The sequence below is a fragment of the Jaculus jaculus genome, chromosome 17 (assembly GCF_020740685.1).
Source record: "Jaculus jaculus isolate mJacJac1 chromosome 17, mJacJac1.mat.Y.cur, whole genome shotgun sequence".
In the NCBI taxonomy this organism is placed as follows: Eukaryota; Metazoa; Chordata; class Mammalia; order Rodentia; family Dipodidae; genus Jaculus; species Jaculus jaculus.
Window position 1 is genome coordinate 33,192,748 of NC_059118.1, and position 16,954 is coordinate 33,209,701.

General features: G+C 43.7%; 1 protein-coding gene across 9 annotated transcripts in view; it reads right to left on the reverse strand.

Moving 5' to 3' along the window:
• Positions 1 to 657: 657 nt before the first annotated feature.
• Tfdp2 (transcription factor Dp-2) overlaps positions 658 to 16,954 on the reverse strand; it is a 207,423-nt gene continuing 191,126 nt past the window's right edge. For all 9 annotated transcript variants that reach the window (XM_045136287.1, XM_045136285.1, XM_045136283.1 and 6 more), the window contains 3 exons: positions 15,445 to 15,611; positions 6,713 to 6,818; positions 658 to 6,507 (listed from right to left, as the gene is read on the reverse strand). In XM_045136287.1, coding sequence (XP_044992222.1) covers positions 6,324 to 6,507; positions 6,713 to 6,818; positions 15,445 to 15,611 — 457 coding nt within the window. In that variant the 3' untranslated portion in view covers positions 658 to 6,323. The remainder of the gene's footprint in view (positions 6,508 to 6,712; positions 6,819 to 15,444; positions 15,612 to 16,954) is intronic.

Below are 16,954 nucleotides of genomic sequence, written 5' to 3' on the forward strand. Positions count from 1 at the left end.
CAACACAGAGCCACTCCTTGGATCTTTTCAAGTCCCACTGCTTTGCGATCCCTGAATTTCCCTACCTCCCAAGCCTTGTCTTGCTCAGCTTCATGGGACAAAGGCCATCTGGCTGACCCCCCCACCCCCCGGCAGGTGGGCACTGCTTAGCAAAAGTGCTGAGGGGTCAATCTTCTGTCTTTTTTAGAGGCCAGGTGACATTCCACTTGGGACATGGCCTTCTGTATTCACTTCTGTTGCTCTATCAGTGCTGATTTGGTGTGAGGCAAGACAAGAATAACTTTCCTGAACACCAGCTGAACAATTGTTTCTAGCATCTTAAAGACGTTAACTCTTCTAAAGTGACTGTAACTTGGAAACTTACCAGGTGCGGCAGGAGGTATAAGGTGGGGCACACTGGAGGGTGTCCCAGGGAGCCTGTGTGGGTAGCCCAGGAAGCAGAGGCTGAGCGGGCTATGGCACACTGTTGCTGTCGCCAGAGGCCTCAGCTCTGAGGTCAGGTGGCCCTCCAAAGCTCTTGAACCTCCCTCCTTACTGGCTGGATGAAGGTGCCCGGCGAGGGGCTCAGCTAAGAGGGTCTTAGTACTACCTGTGGGGCTAGGAAGACCACTGCAGTACCCCACCTCCCTCCAGTAGCCACTGATAATGACACCAGCATTATTTTAAATTATTTATTTTCTAAAGTTTCATTCAAATCATAAAACAGACTGACAGTTTCTTCTCAAGCTTGACTTATACTCTTTTCAAATGTTTTCAAGTTCCCTGTCTACTCCACTGCAGGTGCTCCTCGAGCCACCCTTAGTGGAATGTTGCTTAGGCATCTACTGGAAGCCATTTCAAAAACCCCAGGAATAATTAAGTATATAGAAATAGCTCTTCTATAAAATTTCCATATAAAAATAATGGTATTTATTTACAAACTTTGAGATTCTACAAAATAGCAGGAAAGTGTACATGAGGCAAATCAGATGTAGAGTCTGCATTTTGCTTTCACCTCTCATTTAAGTTGCTTGAAGCATGTGGCACCACGGTGCAGCCTTCATGCAGAAAAACAGAACAGGACTATGCTTTTTCTGGAGACAAACCTAGCGGCACAGCAAAGCATCTTTAAATGAAAGTGAACCTGGTGACTTAGGCTCATGGCCTGCTCCTTCCCCCTTCTGGCCAAAGGTGAAGTGTGTGGCGGTGAACGGACAGGGGCCTCTGCTGAACCATGGACCGCAGAGCTAAAAGAGCTGAGTGGTTAGTGGTCCCCTTTCTCAGGACACATTTTTTTTTTTAATGGTAGTGTCTCACTCTAACCCAAGCTGACCTTAAACTCATGGCGACCCTCCTACCTCTGCCTCCTGAGTGCTGGGATTACAGGCGTGCACCACCACGCCCAGCTCAGAATGGTTTTGAACCTGACCTGGTAGTAGTGGGAAAAACAATTGCAATTGGTCAAGAAGTTTTGGATTAGAGAAGCAGGAGGTTATCAGAGACCTTTCAGTATGAGAACCACCACCACTACCCCTCTAGCTGAGTCTGAGCAAGCAGAATTACCAGACCATCTGTATTTAGATGATGCCTGGCATGGTGAAGCACGGCCAAGAGATGGCTTGTGAAGTCCAAATGATCTAGACAAGTTGCCTTGTAACAGACTTAGATAGAAGTGAGCTAGTGTGGTAGAGAAGTCTCAGATGGCAACTTCTCAAGACCCCCACCAATGTCAGGGTGAATGGGCCCTTTAGCCCAAGACACTACACACTGAGCTTGGGAGTGGAGTCCTCTAAGCTCCTCAGCTTTTTGGCACTTAGTAGCAGAAGACAATGAGACCCTCGTCGAGGCAGCAGCCAGGGCTTTGGAACAGACTGCCACAGAGGCCGAGGGACGCTGTGCCAGAAAAGCTTTGTTCTCATCTCTGAATGAGTGGACACAAGAGATGTTCTGGGGCCCTCGGAGAAGAATGCCCAAGTGTTGACCTTTCACTGTGGCTGAGTTTGCTTTGAAAGCAGCTCTACAAGCAGTTCCCTCTGGACTGGGACAGCGAAGAGCCATCATGCCGAATTCTACAGGGTTCTTGCATTTAAATAAGAATGACCCAAGATTCTTCCTGGTCCAAAAGAAATTGCAGAACATAGTACAAATGAATATCCTTCCTCCTGCCTCAACCCCACGAGGATGGTTACCCACAGTGTCTGTACCCATCAGGAACTTTGAAACAATTGCTCAAGTGCCCAAGTTTTGTGGTCTGAAATGCTTTTTCCTTAAGCATACTGTGAATACAGATATATGTAGGAAAACTGAATCTCACAGATAAACCAACACTTTCTAGAGATGGTTTGTTATTAAGGGGCTATTTCCTGACAATGTTATACTTGAGATGGGCCCTTCAGCCTTTTAAATGTATAATCTTTAGCAAGAGCAGGCTTTCCCTTTGGAGTAACAGTGTTTGGCTCACATGGAGCAGGAAGGCACACTGCTGAGGGTCATGCAGATGGCATGGTATGGGCCTCTGGCACATACTGTGACCTTCAAAAATTACATATTAATGAGCATGACCACTTGGAGGTGATTGCTTGGAGTGTGTGAAGATGGGGAAGCCAGCTGGGAACTGGTTCTTAGGTAGTCTCATGTGCAGTTTCACCAAAGCCAGCCTGTATGTGGACTGAGGATCACCTTTCACGATCTAATGCAGAAAAACCTTAGGAACATGGAGGTGTTCTCTATGCCCCCACCCTACGGTACAGGTGTGATAAAGGTAATGGGGCTCACTGGGGGACTTCTTGGACTTGCTAGTGTCCTCCTAGCTGACAATTACTAAGGTTAACCAAGTTTGGTGTTTTCACCCCGAACTCCATTACAATTCCTGCCTCACACTTACCACCAAAGCACCACGGCTTAAGGCCTACATCGCAGATTCAGAGCAGGGGTAATCCACTTTGATGGAGGGTAAGCTCAGTAGTAGAGTCATTTATAAAATGAAGCAGGCTCCTCTCCCTGGGTCTGATAACAGCCCAAACACCTAAGGTTATTCTTATCCCCTGCCACTTCACCCAACACATGCATGCACGCACACATGAATTCAGACTGTCCCAGGGGTACAGATCACATCACACTTGGAGCAACTGTGCTGTCTCTGACAGCTAAGTTTTGAGTGGGATACAGGGCTGCAAGGACGCCGGCAGAACTGGTATGAGTCATGTCTCCGAAGTGGCTCATGTGAAGTATAGAAAAGTGACGACTCCTTTGACAGGGTCTCAAGTAGCCCAGGCTGTCCTTGAACTTCTGATCCTCCTGTTTTTACCATCTGTGCTGGGATTATTGGTCTTTGTTCACCACAGTTGATTTTATGAAGTGCTGGGAACTGAACCTGGGGTCTTGTGCATGCTAGGCAAGTGCTCTACCAACTGAGCTATATTACAGATTGGGGCTACCTTCTTTTTGAGGGAAGATCCTGACATTATTTTTCAAAAATGGCAGAGTACTATTTTAACTGTACATGTTGGTAACAGAAAGATTTTCCTTTTATCCTGAAACTGCATAGTTTTCTTCCCACTAAAGATTCCTGCCTAAGGCACAATGTCCACAAATGCTAAATCGCTCCCCGTGAATACAGCTTGAGGAAGAGACAAACTTCCAGTGGGTTGTGAGGGAATCTGGGAGGCACTGCAGGCCTAGAGCAAGAATTTCCTAACACTCCACTCTGAGAAGTAAACTGACCCTCAGGAGAGGAGGGTCTCTTGAACTCTCCACTAAGCAGTGTGATGAGTTCCTCTGGGAGAGGTGATGAATGTGTCCAAAGAAGTTATGTGCCACCCCTACAAAGAAATAGATGTTGCTGAGTATAATTTCCTAATATTTTTTTTCAACTTGATTTCTACATGACATTATGATTTAGTGCTAATCTCTAGACCCAAATGGATAGGTTTAGAGGAAATTCAAAAGAACAGAAGTTATCTTTCTCAACATCTAGACCTAGATTTTTTTGGTTTGGTTTTTAGTGTTTTTGAGGCAGTCAGTGACTGCGACCCTGGCTGGCTTACCTCTTGACTGTAAGGATGGCATGTGTACACTGTCATGCCTCAGTCAACCTAGTTTTTCATCCAAGTGCCACCTAGTGACCATAGCAGCACTTTCTGAGATGTCCTCAGCAGTAACCCAGCCACATCATAGAGGAATAAGGCCATTCCTGTCACACCACAAGCCATAGTTCAGATGGCTAGTGGTGGGGTACCAGTAAGAATTAGTCTTTGCTTTTGTTTTTTTGCAACAGGGTTTATTGTAGCCTGGCTGGTCTTGAACTCACTATGTAGCAGAGGATTTCCATTTCCCAAGAGCCATGATTATAGGCTGCATCAATGCACTTCTTTGGGTTGGCTTTTAAAATCCCGTATTTCATCAGCTTAAAGCACTACTGCCACAGGGATAGAGCTAGAGACAGAAGCAGGAAGCAAGGTCCCAAGAACTCTAGCAAGGATTTTACTGCTCAGTAAAGAAATGGGTATGATCCATGCATTTGCCTTAAGTTTTAAAACAGGGTGGGACCTATAGCTCAGTATTTTGAAGACTAAAAAGCAGCTGTGGTCCTTGGCCTTTCCATGTCCCTGCTAGGACCCCTTACTATAGAGACATAAAGGGTGAGACTGGTTGAGGAGGCAGCAGCTCCTTAGAAGATGGCTTGAAAGGAAACCCTGACCTTTTGCCCAACAGTTTTCCAGCCAGAAATGCCTCCTGTAGAATCATGGGCCCTGCTATATAGCCCCTGGGCATTCTGGACTGCTTCCCTCTGACAGAATGAACTTCCTCTCAAAGGAGCCTCAGCTGAATTTGTACTTATCAGTGTTGATGGCCTCAAGATTTTGGAGCCAGCTAAAGCCCTCTGCTCCAGCTCATTGTAAGCACAGTCCATGCTTTAGAAAGGCATCACAAGGTGAAGCCCGAGCTTCAGAAAGCAGCAGGCTGGGCTGCATGGGGTGTCGGACAGGCCCACAGATGCCAGATGCACAGGCTTGGAACAAATGCCCATGGCTCAAGTCAGTTTTGGAGCTGGCTCTTCTACCATTCTTTGCTCCTTTTTAAGGCCTTACTGTGTTAGTAAGCTAGGCTGGGCTGGGCTTGGGTGGTGGATGCCCCATGCTCCTCAGTCAGAGGAGCACAGGTCATGAATGCACAGCAGTTGGAGTTCCCATAGTGTTTCTGGCTTTGAAATAATGGGTGCATACCACTCTAGTGCAGATCCAATAACTGGAGTGTTCAAGGTTTTTAACAAAAAACACTGAATATTGGGTTACTTCAAAATGAAATTCACCTAGGAATAAATCTAATATGGTAATTTTGATTATTAAAATATGAAAAAGGTAACGTGTATAAGAGTACATTGATTTTCATATTCTTGAAATAGACTTTTCTTTCAAGACAAAAGAAATGACATTTGGTTCATTCTCACAAATTGCACAAGGGTAAAATCACACAGTACTACAGGTAGCTACAAGCAATTTGGTCAAAGGACTCTGCTTCTTTGTTTCATTGTAAATGAAAAAGCTGCATAAAATGCATAGCTTTGATTAAAACTATAGACATAGTTTCCTTCTCGGTAAAACTCCAGATTTAGAATGCTGGCAAAAGGCAGTGCTGGCAACATTTTTAATGCACATGGAAATGCTACTCTATTTTGGCTTCCAGAAGTAGCCCTAGTAAGTTTAATGCACCAGTGCACTGGCTACTAATGGTCATTTCAGCTTTACTATAAGTTACTCTAAACGTCACTTAAGTACTTAAGAGTCAGCGCTCGATCCTTTCTAGAGGCTAAGGCAGTGGGTGCATGAAGCACCCCAGCAATGCATCTGAGCTCCTCAGGCACAGGACTGCAATCTGCAGCCTTCACTGCACATTGCACCAGCATATTCATGCTCACTCTTGCCTGGGACAGGCAGCCCAGGCAGGGAAGTAAAAACATGATCGTCAGAATGGACTATTCCTTTAGCCATCTCAGTTCTAAAGTGATCACACAAGTGTGGGGAATTCAAAGACCCTACTCTCTGGAAAATAAATGAATTTCATTCATGCTGCCAATTCTTCCAGGATTATTCCCCCTTTATCTCCTCAGAAAGCATGCTTTGCTGGCGGTGTGATCTATTGCTGTGCTGACAGTTTTCATTCGCACTGTGTTAACTTCCATTTCAATCATCTGAGCCTTCATGTATTTGCTGATTGTGTTTCTCCAGCTGTCACTGAACACACAGTGCAAACAGGCAAAGATGGAAGCGATCATTCCAAAAATGAGAGCTCACACTAAAACACACATGAGCACTGAATAATAAAATGTGAGTGTTCTCCTGTCTTTATTCTGGGGAGGAGGAGTCTTCCTCATCATCTTCTTCATCTTCGTCGTTGAATGAACAGGGTGTCTCGCCGCGGGACTCAGAGCAGTGAGAAGTGGCACTGCTGGACTGGTGACTGTTTGGGGCAAGGAGCTGCCCGGTTGCTAAGGCCACTTCAGCATCCAAGGCCAACCCTTGGTTAACACTAGCAAATAGTTAAAACACACAGGTTCGTTAATGCGGTATAGACATCTTTAGATATCACAAGACTGAAAATGGGAAGGAGGTGCTGCTAGTGAGATCCACCCCAAGCCTTTGCAGCCTCGGGCAGCAGTCACAAAGCCCTGCCCTCCCTCCATGGGAGTCAGGCCCTGTGGCTTTCTTTTCTCACCTTGAAAAAAAATACATACCTGGACTGAGGTAAAGTGGCACCAGGGGTCAGGTCTAAATTTGAAGCTGACTGTGCAGAGTTTGAAAGTAGTCCCTGATTTAACCAAGAAGGTCCAGTGGAGATATCTGCAAGAACAGAACAAACACGAACGTGAACATGCAGGCTCTGCGGCTTCCGGGGTTGCTTCCCACAGTCTGAAGAAGGCAGGACTACTCCTGGAAAGGCCTGTCTGGTGACAACTCTTCTGCCAAGAAAGAACCTAGGGTTTTGCATCTTCAGGGGGAAAATAATGTTCAGAGCAACACTGAGAAAAATACATGAGGGCAAACTACAGGAAGAAAGAAGCTATTAGTCTCCCTTTTCTTTAGGTAAGACCCTTGAAAAGATAGTTCTGGCGGCAGTGGTCAGTATGTAGACTGTCTTGGAGACATGACTCTGGCATTAACAGCCAAAGCTTTGAGTGGGAAAAGAGACAGGCAAATCTGAAATGTCTTAGGAAAGAAGTTCATACCGCTTGTAGAACAGGCAGACAGAGATATCTGTGCCACACTCTCCCTCGTACCGGACCCTCACTGCTATTACTCATCAAAGAGCTGTTCTTTTGCCTGACAATTTTTTTTTCTGGTGTCTACTGCTTTATAAATCAAAGTAGCCCTTACTTTAAAAGGTTATACTTTAAGGGAGGTTTTATAATGCAGTCATGCTTTTAATAAGGGTGAGACAGACATTACCGTTTTAATTTACAGAATTAAGGACATATCCTAGCAATGTTTTTATGCATATGCTATATTTCTCTAATTAAGACACAGGTCAATTCTTACTGTAATTTTACTTGTGTGACACTTCCCTCTATATATAGAATGTTAGCCCAATGAAGGCAGCAACCAGAACACCTACGATCTAAGTGTTACTGAATGAATGAAATAGTGACTTTAATAGGTAGTAAAAGCATGAGAAATCCAATCCCCCTCCGAAAATTTCACTTACATCATAAGGCAAAACCCAAGTACACTCAGAAAATATAATTTGCCCAAATAGGCTTTTATTCTATTTAATAAGAGTATTTTTCTAAGTATTTTTCCAAAAAAAAAAAAAAGAAAGAAAGAAAGCAGGAAAGGAAGAAAAAAAGGAAGGCTGGCGATACAGCTCAGTTGGTAGCATGCACAAAGCCCTGGGTTTGGTGGCACGTGGCTTTAGTCCCAGCACTCTGGGGGCAGAGGCAGGAGCAGCAGAACTCAGGCCAGGTGTGGTGGCTCGTGGCTTTAGTCCCAGCACTCTGGGGGCAGAGGTATGACGACTGCTGGGAGTTTGAGGCCAGCCTGAGAGACTACATAGCGAATTCCAGGTCAGCCTGGGCTACGGTGAGATCCGACCTCAAAAAACAACAATAAAGAATCAGTTGTTGAAAAGGCTATCCTTAGCTACATATGAGTCTGAAGCAAGCCTGAGATATGTGAGTCCCTGTTTCAAACAACAACAAAAAAAACCACAATGGAACTATTTGAGCTATACGCACTAAACTGGACCCTCTAGTACCTTTCCTCTATCTAACCAAGTGAGGCTGTTCCTATACCAGAAAACAGAAAATTAAATGACCGTATTTTTATATTTAAATGTTTTTTAAATTTATTTATTTTGCAAGGAGAAAGAATGAGAGTATGAGTGAATGAACAAATATGGGCACACCAGGTCTTTTTGGTACTACAAGTAAACTCCAGATGCATGTACCACATTGTGTATCTGTCTATACATGGGTACTGGGGAATTGAACCAGAGCACACAGACTTTACGAGCAGCAACTTAAAAAACAACAACAACAACATTTAATTTACTTATTTATTGGAGAAACAGAGATGACAGATAGATAGATAGATGGAAAAAAGAAAAAAAGGAAGGAAAGAAGGAAGGAAGGATGGATGGATGGATGAATGGGCATGCCAGGGCCTCCAGCCATACAAACAAACTTCAGACACACACGCCACCTTGTGTATCTGGCTTAGATGGGTACGGGGGAAATGAACCTGGGTCCTTAGGCTTCACAGGCAAGAACCTTAACTGCTAAGCCATTTCTCCAACCTGCAAGCAACACCTGTAGTTGTTAAGCCATCTCCTCAGCCCTGACTATATTAATTTTAGACTGGCCTTGTGAACCTTTTTCTTCACAGGCAAACTGAGGCAGCTGGGGTGGGGGGAGGATAGAAAAGGGACTTTATTTCTGATAATAGCAGACTTTAAATAAAAACAAGTCTGGGGGCTGGAGAGATGGCTTAGCGGTTAAGCACTTGCCTGTAAAGCCTAAGGACCCTGGTTCAAGGCTCGATTTCCCAGGACCCACGTGAGCCAGATGCACAAGGGAGCACAAGCATCTGGAGTTCATCTGCATTGGCTGGAGGCCCTGGCACGCCCGTACTCTCTCTCTATCTGCTTCTTTCGCTCTCTGTCTGTTGGTCTCAAATAAATAAATAAAAATGAACAAAATTTTTTTAAAAGTCTGTACAAGACAAGATTAAAGCCAGAATCCTGTGCTGAATATTAATTAGTATATGAAATTATAGAAATTTATGTTAGAACACAGCCTATTTCCACAATTACGAGCATAGGAGCTTGCATTTTCTTGTTACAATGGATTTGAAACACATTTCCTTCACTGTCACATTATCAGAGACTCCTCACTGTGGTTCTTACACTCTTACCTAAGAGCCATTCTGTCCCTTTCCACACTACAGGCACACATCCCTTTGAACCAACCACAGTCTGCATCCCAGTCTGCAAATGAGGTCACGAGGAGATCAAATCCTGAACCTTTTCACTAGGAATGAGTACAAATAAAATTCTGCTGAGAGCGGGTGTGGTGGCGCACGCCTTTAATCCCAGCACTTGGGAGGCAGAGGTAGGAGGATCACTGTGAGTTCGAGGCCACCCTGAGACTACATAGTGAATTCCAGGTCAACATCAGTTAGAGTGAAATCTTACCTCAAAAAAAAAAAAATTTATTAAGTCCTTTCTTCAGACCCTGTTGGAATTCCAGTCCAACTAGGCTGCTAATAAAACAGCAGGATCTGTGCCAGAGAATGTGGGGCAAAGAGGGGAGGGCACAGACATGGAGCAGGTCACCTAAAGGGCAAGGGAAGGTGAATGGTAACATCTTACATCAAATCTTGGCCAACAAAGTCTTCTGTTGTAAGAGGCAAAATAAAAACTAACTTTTTGCTTGTATTTGATTCAATATATCTTAGAACTAATGATAAAATGCTGCCAAAGTGAGGGAATCAGGTGCAATGGTGTGGTCTCAGTTATTCTGAGAGGATCACTTGAGCCTGGGGGTTCAAGGTCAACCTCAGCAACTCTCACCTCAGAAAGAACGACAGTGACAACAACAAAGTGATGTGAAGCTGGAAAACAGCTTAGTGGATAAAGTTCTGGCCATGAGGTGGCGTCTGAGCTCAGTTGCAGACCCCATGGAAAAGCCAGAAGCTATGGCAGGTTTCTGTAATCCCAGCATGCTACAGCATGGCAGGAGGTGGAAAAAGGAAAATCAGTATTTCCTGGAAGCTCCTGGCCAGCCAGTCTGGTGAATGGAATAGTAAACAGTGAAAAACTGCCTAAAAACAAGGTAGAGGACCAGGAGTTGTCTCTGACCTCCATGCATGCACTGTGGCGTGTCCACTTTAACTCAGAGATAACCACACAAGCACACAGAAAGAGAGAGAGACAGACTGACCCATGCATACATGTGCAAGCACATCAAAGAGTAATGTGAAAATTTAAGTGACAGCAAAAGCAAAAATATTATTTAAGGCTGGGCGTGGTGGTGCACACCTTTAATCCCAGCACTTGGGAGACAGACGTAGGAGGATCACTGTGCGTTCGAGGCCACCCTGAGAATAGAGTGAATTCCAGATCAGCCTGGGCTAGAGTGAGACCCTACCTTGAAAAACCAAAAATATATATTATATATTATTATATACATTAATATAAATTCCATTCTCCATCATATTACCGCCCCTTCTCAATCATTGTACTTACATATATACAATATTAACCTATTCCAGTGTTTTTTTAAAATAACACACAGTATATTTGCAGCTTATAATAAAAAGGGGGCTGGAGAGATGGCTTAGTGGTGAAGGTGCTTGCCTACAAAGTTTAAAGGACTCATGTTCAACTCTCCAGGTCCTGGGTAAGCCAGATGCACAAGGTGATGCAAGTGTGCAAGGTCACACATGAATACAAGGTGGTACGCATGTCTGGAGTTCGACTTCAGTGGGTAGAAGCTCTGATGTGCTAATACACACACTCTCTCATTTAAAAAAAAAAAAGAAAAAGGAAAGGAACTCAAACATGTCTCGAAGAAAAGAATACAAATGTCAATAAATAGATGAAAAGATGCTCAGCAACCTCAGTCATTGGGCAATGAAAGTAAAAATCAGAGTCATCACTTTACACCCAAGGATGGGTTCAATCACCAGCAACAAAAGAGAACGTAAGCGGGCGTGGTGGCGCACACCTTTAATCCCAGCACTCAGTAGGCAGAGGTAGGATGATTGCTGTGAGTTCGAGGCCACCCTGAGACTCCATAGTGAATTCCCGGTCAGCCTGGGGTGGAAAAAAAAAAGAGAGAGAGAGAGAGAATGCGATGAAGAGAGGAAGAGAATAACAAGTGTTGAGAAGAATGTGAAGAAATTAGAAGCCACAGACACTGCCGGTAGGATTGGAAAATGGCACTTTAAAAACATTTGGCACTTCTTCATAGTGTTAAACATTCCAATACCACTCTAACAATGCTAAAAACATGTTTACAAAAAGGACTTGTGTAATGATTCAAGTAAGAATATTCAAAATAGTGTAGGCTATCCTCTGATCTCAATTCTCCTGCCTTAGCTTTCTGAATGCTAGGATTAGAGGTGTACACGAGGACATCTGGCTTTGAATTTCTAGTCACTGTAAGAGTAATACTGACATACTCTTCTGTGATGTCATTTTCTTTTATTCAACACTATGTTCCTTAGATTCAGTCATGTGATCTAATGTAGATAGACTGCATACATGTTTGAGGCAGGGTCTCACTTTAAAGTGACCTGAAGCCGGGCGTGGTGGCGCATGCCTTTAATCCCAGCACTTGGGAGGCAGAGGTAGGAGGATCACCGTGAGTTCGAGGCCACCCTGAGACTCCATAGTGAATTCCAGGTCAGCCTGGGCCAGAGTGAGACCCTACCTCAAAAAACCAAAAAAAAAAAAAACAAAAACAATAAAGTGACCTGGAACTCACTCAAGCTGCAGGGTGGCCTTCAACTCATGACCCTACCTTTTTATTTCTATGTAAACTTCCATAGTATGAGTAGATTATACAGTCTGTTTATTTAAAATTTTTGTTAGGTTCTAGTTTTGCTTTTTTTGTTTTTGAGGTAGGGTCTCACTCTGGTCCAGGCAGATCTGGAATTCACTATGTAGTCTCAGGGTGGCCTTGAACTCATGACAATCCTCCTACCTCTGCCTCTCCAGTGCTGGGATTAAAGGTGTGCGCCACCATACCTGGGTTTGGTTCCTTTTTTTTTTTTTTCCAAGGTAGGGTTTCATTCTAGCCCAAGCTGACCTGGAATTCACTATGTAGTCTCAGGGTGGCCTTGAACTCACCATGACCCTCCTACCTCTCTGCCTCCTGAGTGCTGGGATTAAAGGCGTGCACCACCACGCCCACCTGTTTCTTGATGTTAAAGTTCATAAATCCCTGTGCTTAAAACAGAGCCAGGGGCTTAGTGGTTGAGAAACTTGCCTGCTAAGCCAAAGGACCTAGGTTTGATTACCCAGGACCCACATAAGCCAGTTGTACTAGGTGGCGCATGCAACTGGTTTGTTTGCAGTGGCTGAAGGCCTTGGCGCTCCTATTCTCTCTCTCAAATAAATATATAAAATACAATTTAAAATAAAAAAAAAAAATCCACCATGGCTCAGGGAATTTTGTGGGAGGGGCCAGAAAGATTGTAAGAGCCACAGGGTGGGAGGGGCTATCCAGAGGCATTGTACCCCCCCACCTCAACGACTGACTGCTGCTCTCCCAACAACCCCATGGTGATTACCAGCAATCCCACTGAGGAGCGCCCTCAGTGAATGGGGGCAGGGAGGGAAATGGTGATACCAACACATGGTGTGTCCATACCAAGTTTCTACTTAAAAAAAGAAAACAAGATGGGCTGGAGAGATGGCTTAGTGGTTAAGCACTTGCCTGTGAAGCCTAAGGACCCCGGTTCGAGGCTTGGTTCCCCAGAACCCACGTTAGCCAGATGCACAAGGGGGTGCATGTGTCTGGAGTTCGTTTGCAGTGGCTGGAAGCCCTGGCGCGCCCATTCTCAATCTCTCTCTCTCTGTGTCACTCTCAAATAAATGAATAAAAAATGAACAAAAAAAATTAAAGAAAAAAAGAAAACAAGAGCGTGGTGGCGTATGCCTTTAATCCCAGCACTTGGGAGGCAGAGGTAGGATTTCCATGAGTTTGAGGCCACCCTAAGACTACAAAGTGAATTCCAGGTCAGCCTGGGCCAGAGTAAGACTCTACCTGGGGAAAAGAAAAGAAAGAAAACAAATAATAAATTAAATTAAGAAATAATTAACTAGAGTTTTGGTTTTTTAAAAAATTTATTTAATTATTAGAGAGAGAGAGAGAGCGTGTGTCAGAGAATGAATAGGTATGTCAGGGCCTCTAGCCACTGCAAACAAACTCCAGACACATGCACCACCATGTGCATCTTACTTACATGGGTTCTGGGGAATTGAACCTGGGTCCTTAGGCTTCACAGGTGAGAGCCTTAAGTGCTAAGCCATCTCTCCAACCCTTTTATTCTTTCTTCAAGGTAGGGTCTCACTCTAACCCAGGTGACTTGGAGCTCACTCTGTAGTCCCAGGCTTGCCTCGAATGCACAGCAATCCTCCTACCTCTACCTCCTGAGTAATGGGACTAAAGGTATGTGTCACACCACCAGACATAAATTAGGGTTTGATATTTATTTTCCATCTTTGTGTTTTATCTTGTATTTTTATGAGTGTGCACAATGCACATACATATGAGTGTGGCCAGAGGGTGACACTGGGTGTCTTCTTCAATAGCTTTCCACTTCTTTCTTTCTTTCTTCCTTTATTTTTCTATGCGTGTATAGTATCATTGTATATACACATGTGTATACAGATACGTGCGAGCTGTGTGCGTGCATGCAGAGGCCAGAGAACTTTGGGTGCCGTTGGTATTGCTCATCTCTGTACTTCCTTGAAATGAGGTTTCTCCCTCAATCCAGAGCTGCCATGTTTGGTCTGTGAGCCCCCGTGATTCTCTAGTCTGTGTTTCCAACCCCACTTGGGTTATAGATGTCCTGAAGACCCTTTTTTAGTTTGATAAATGATACCTTATTCCTTATTTTAAGTTGGTTTGTTGGCTTGTGGGACTAAACATTTTGAATGCTTACTTCATTTTCCTGAGCCTAGTGTTAGCTCCAGCATATTTTTATCAATTGAAATTGACAAAAGCTAAGTTGAGGATTTTTTATGCAATTAAATTTTTCTTTTCCTTTTGGTTTTTCTAAATAGGGTCTCGCTCTAGCCCAAGCTGAACTGGAATTCACCATGTAGCCTCCTGGTGGCCTCAAACTCAAATGCCCAGCTTTTTACGTGGGTTCTCAGAAGTTGAAGTCAGGCAGCCTCAGGCTTCATGCTTACATGGCAAGTGCCCTTAACCGCTGAGTCATTTTCCTAGCCCCCTCCACCTTAATTAAAAAATATACTTTTTTTTATAATTTTAGAGAGAGAGAGAATTGGCAGGCCAGGGCCTCAGCCATTGTAATCAACTGCCAAACCATTGCGACACCTAGTGGGCATGTGTGACCTTGTGCTTGCCTCACCTTTGTGCATCTGGCTTATATGGGATCTGGAGAGTTGAACATGGGTCCTTAGGCTTCACAGGAAAGTGCCTTAACCACTAAGTCATATCTCCAGCCCTTTATCTTTTTTTTTTTTTTTTTTTTTTTTTTTTTTTGGTTTTTCAAGGTAGGGTCTCTGTCTCAGGGTGACCTGGATTTAACTGTGTAGTCTCAGGGTGGCCTCAAACTCACAGCGATCCTCCTACCTCTGCCTCCCGAGTGCTGGGATTAAAGGTGTGTGCCACCACGCCCAGCCAGCCCTCCATCTTAATTTTGAGTCACTCCCTAAACTTAGAACTTATCAACTTGGCTAGACTAGCTAGCCGGCAGGCCCTGCATATCCTTCTGTCTCTGTCTCCACAGCACTGGGATAACAAGTGTGTCATCATATCAAGCTTTGTAAAAAAAAAATTATTTGCATGTGTGTGTGCGTGCATATACAAATGCACACTAGATGCATGCTCCACTTTTTATATATTTTTTTCTTTTTCATTTTTCAAGGTAGAGTCTCTCTCTAGCCCAGGCTGACCTGGAATTCACTTGTGGCCTTCAGCTCATGACGATCATCCTACCTCTGCCTCCTGAGTGCTGGGATTAAAGGCGTGTGCCACCCCACCCAGCTGCACCTAGCATTGTGTAGGGACCATGGCCACTGGGCTTTGCAAGCAAGTGCTGTTAAACACTGAGCCATCTCTTCATCCCCATGTCTAGCTTTTACAAGGGTTCTGGAGATCCAGATGCAGGTTCCCATGCTTATGCAACAAAAGCTTTGCTTACTGAGTCACCTACCCAGCCCAGAGTTTGACACTTAGTCAGGGAAACATTGTGCTAGCATCTGCTAACATACCTGTGATGTAACCTTCCAAAGCTTTTGGCACCAGAGATTTCGCAAGTTTTAGGTCATCCAGAGAGCATTTCCCTGACTCCAGACCAAAGGACATTCCCATCCGCTTCAGCACTTCTATGTCATCATGAATCTCAAAGGTGTTGTCAAAATTAAAAAGGTATTCAAACCTGTGAAATAAAGTACAGATGGGGTTTTCAATGGTACAGGAAAAGTCTGAATGGTTTTGTACCCTGTGTTTGCTTTGTTTGTTTAGTATTTTGCTGGGGATGAATAAACCTAGGCCTTTAAGAATACTAGGCAAGATTTCTACCTACCCATACTTTAATTTTATATATATATATAATTAAACATATATATAATTAAAAATATAAATATTTATTTATGAGAGAGAGAGAATGGACATACCAGGGCCTCTAGCCATTGCAAATGAACTCTAGATGCATGTGCCACCTTGTGCATCTGGCTTATGTGGGTATTTGAGCTGGGTCTTTAGGCTTCAGAAGGCAAGCACCTTAACCACTAAGCCACTTCTCCAGCCTGTTACCCTGTACTTTAATAGAATAAAAACCTCAGTTAAATGACTGCACTAAATATCATTTAGAGTACTTAGTCATGCTGTTGTCTTCCAGACAATGACGTTTCAAGAAAACCACTTTCCCAATTAAAGCTTTTTTTTGAGAGAGGAAGGAAAGGAGGGAGGAAGAATTGGCACACTAGTGCCTCCAGCCACTGCAATAGAACTGCAGATGAGTGCACCACCTGTGTACATGTGCGACCTGGTGCACTTGCATCACCTCATGTGTCTGGCTAACATGGGTCATTAGGCTTCACAGGCAAGCATCTTAACTGCTAATCCATTTCTCCAGCCCTAAAACAACTTTTTTAAAATAGACAACCAAAGTCCACAAACTTTAGAACTAATGTTGAAACCTGGAGATAATTTTTTTAAAACTCTTAAATCCAATGTTTTCAAAGTTGTCTCTAGTTTTGTCATCAAGAAAATCATTTTTTAGTTTGATACATGAATCCTGTCGTCAGTTGTCTTGTTAGCTTTGTGGAAACAGACATTTTGAATGCTTCATTTTTATGAGTCAAGTGTTAGCTCCAGCATATTTTTATCAATTGAAATAGACAAAATCTAAGCTAAACTTTTTAATACAATTTTTAATTCTCTTCATTTTGGTTTTTGAGGTAAGGTCTCACTCTAGCCCAGGCTGACTTACAGTCTCTGGGTGGCCTCAAACTCATGGAGCTCCTCCTACCTCTGCCTCCTGAGTGGTGGGATTAAAGGCATGAGCCACCACATCTGGCTATTAAAAATTTTTTTAAAAATCTTTTTATTTATTTATTTGATTGAGAGAGAGAGGAAAAAGTAATGAATGGGTGTGCCTCTAGCCACTGTGAATGAACTCCAGACACATGCCCTTAGGCTTCACAGGCAAATAAATGCCTTAACCACTCAGCCATCTCTCCAGGCCCAACTTTTAAAAGTAGTTTTACTTACTTATTT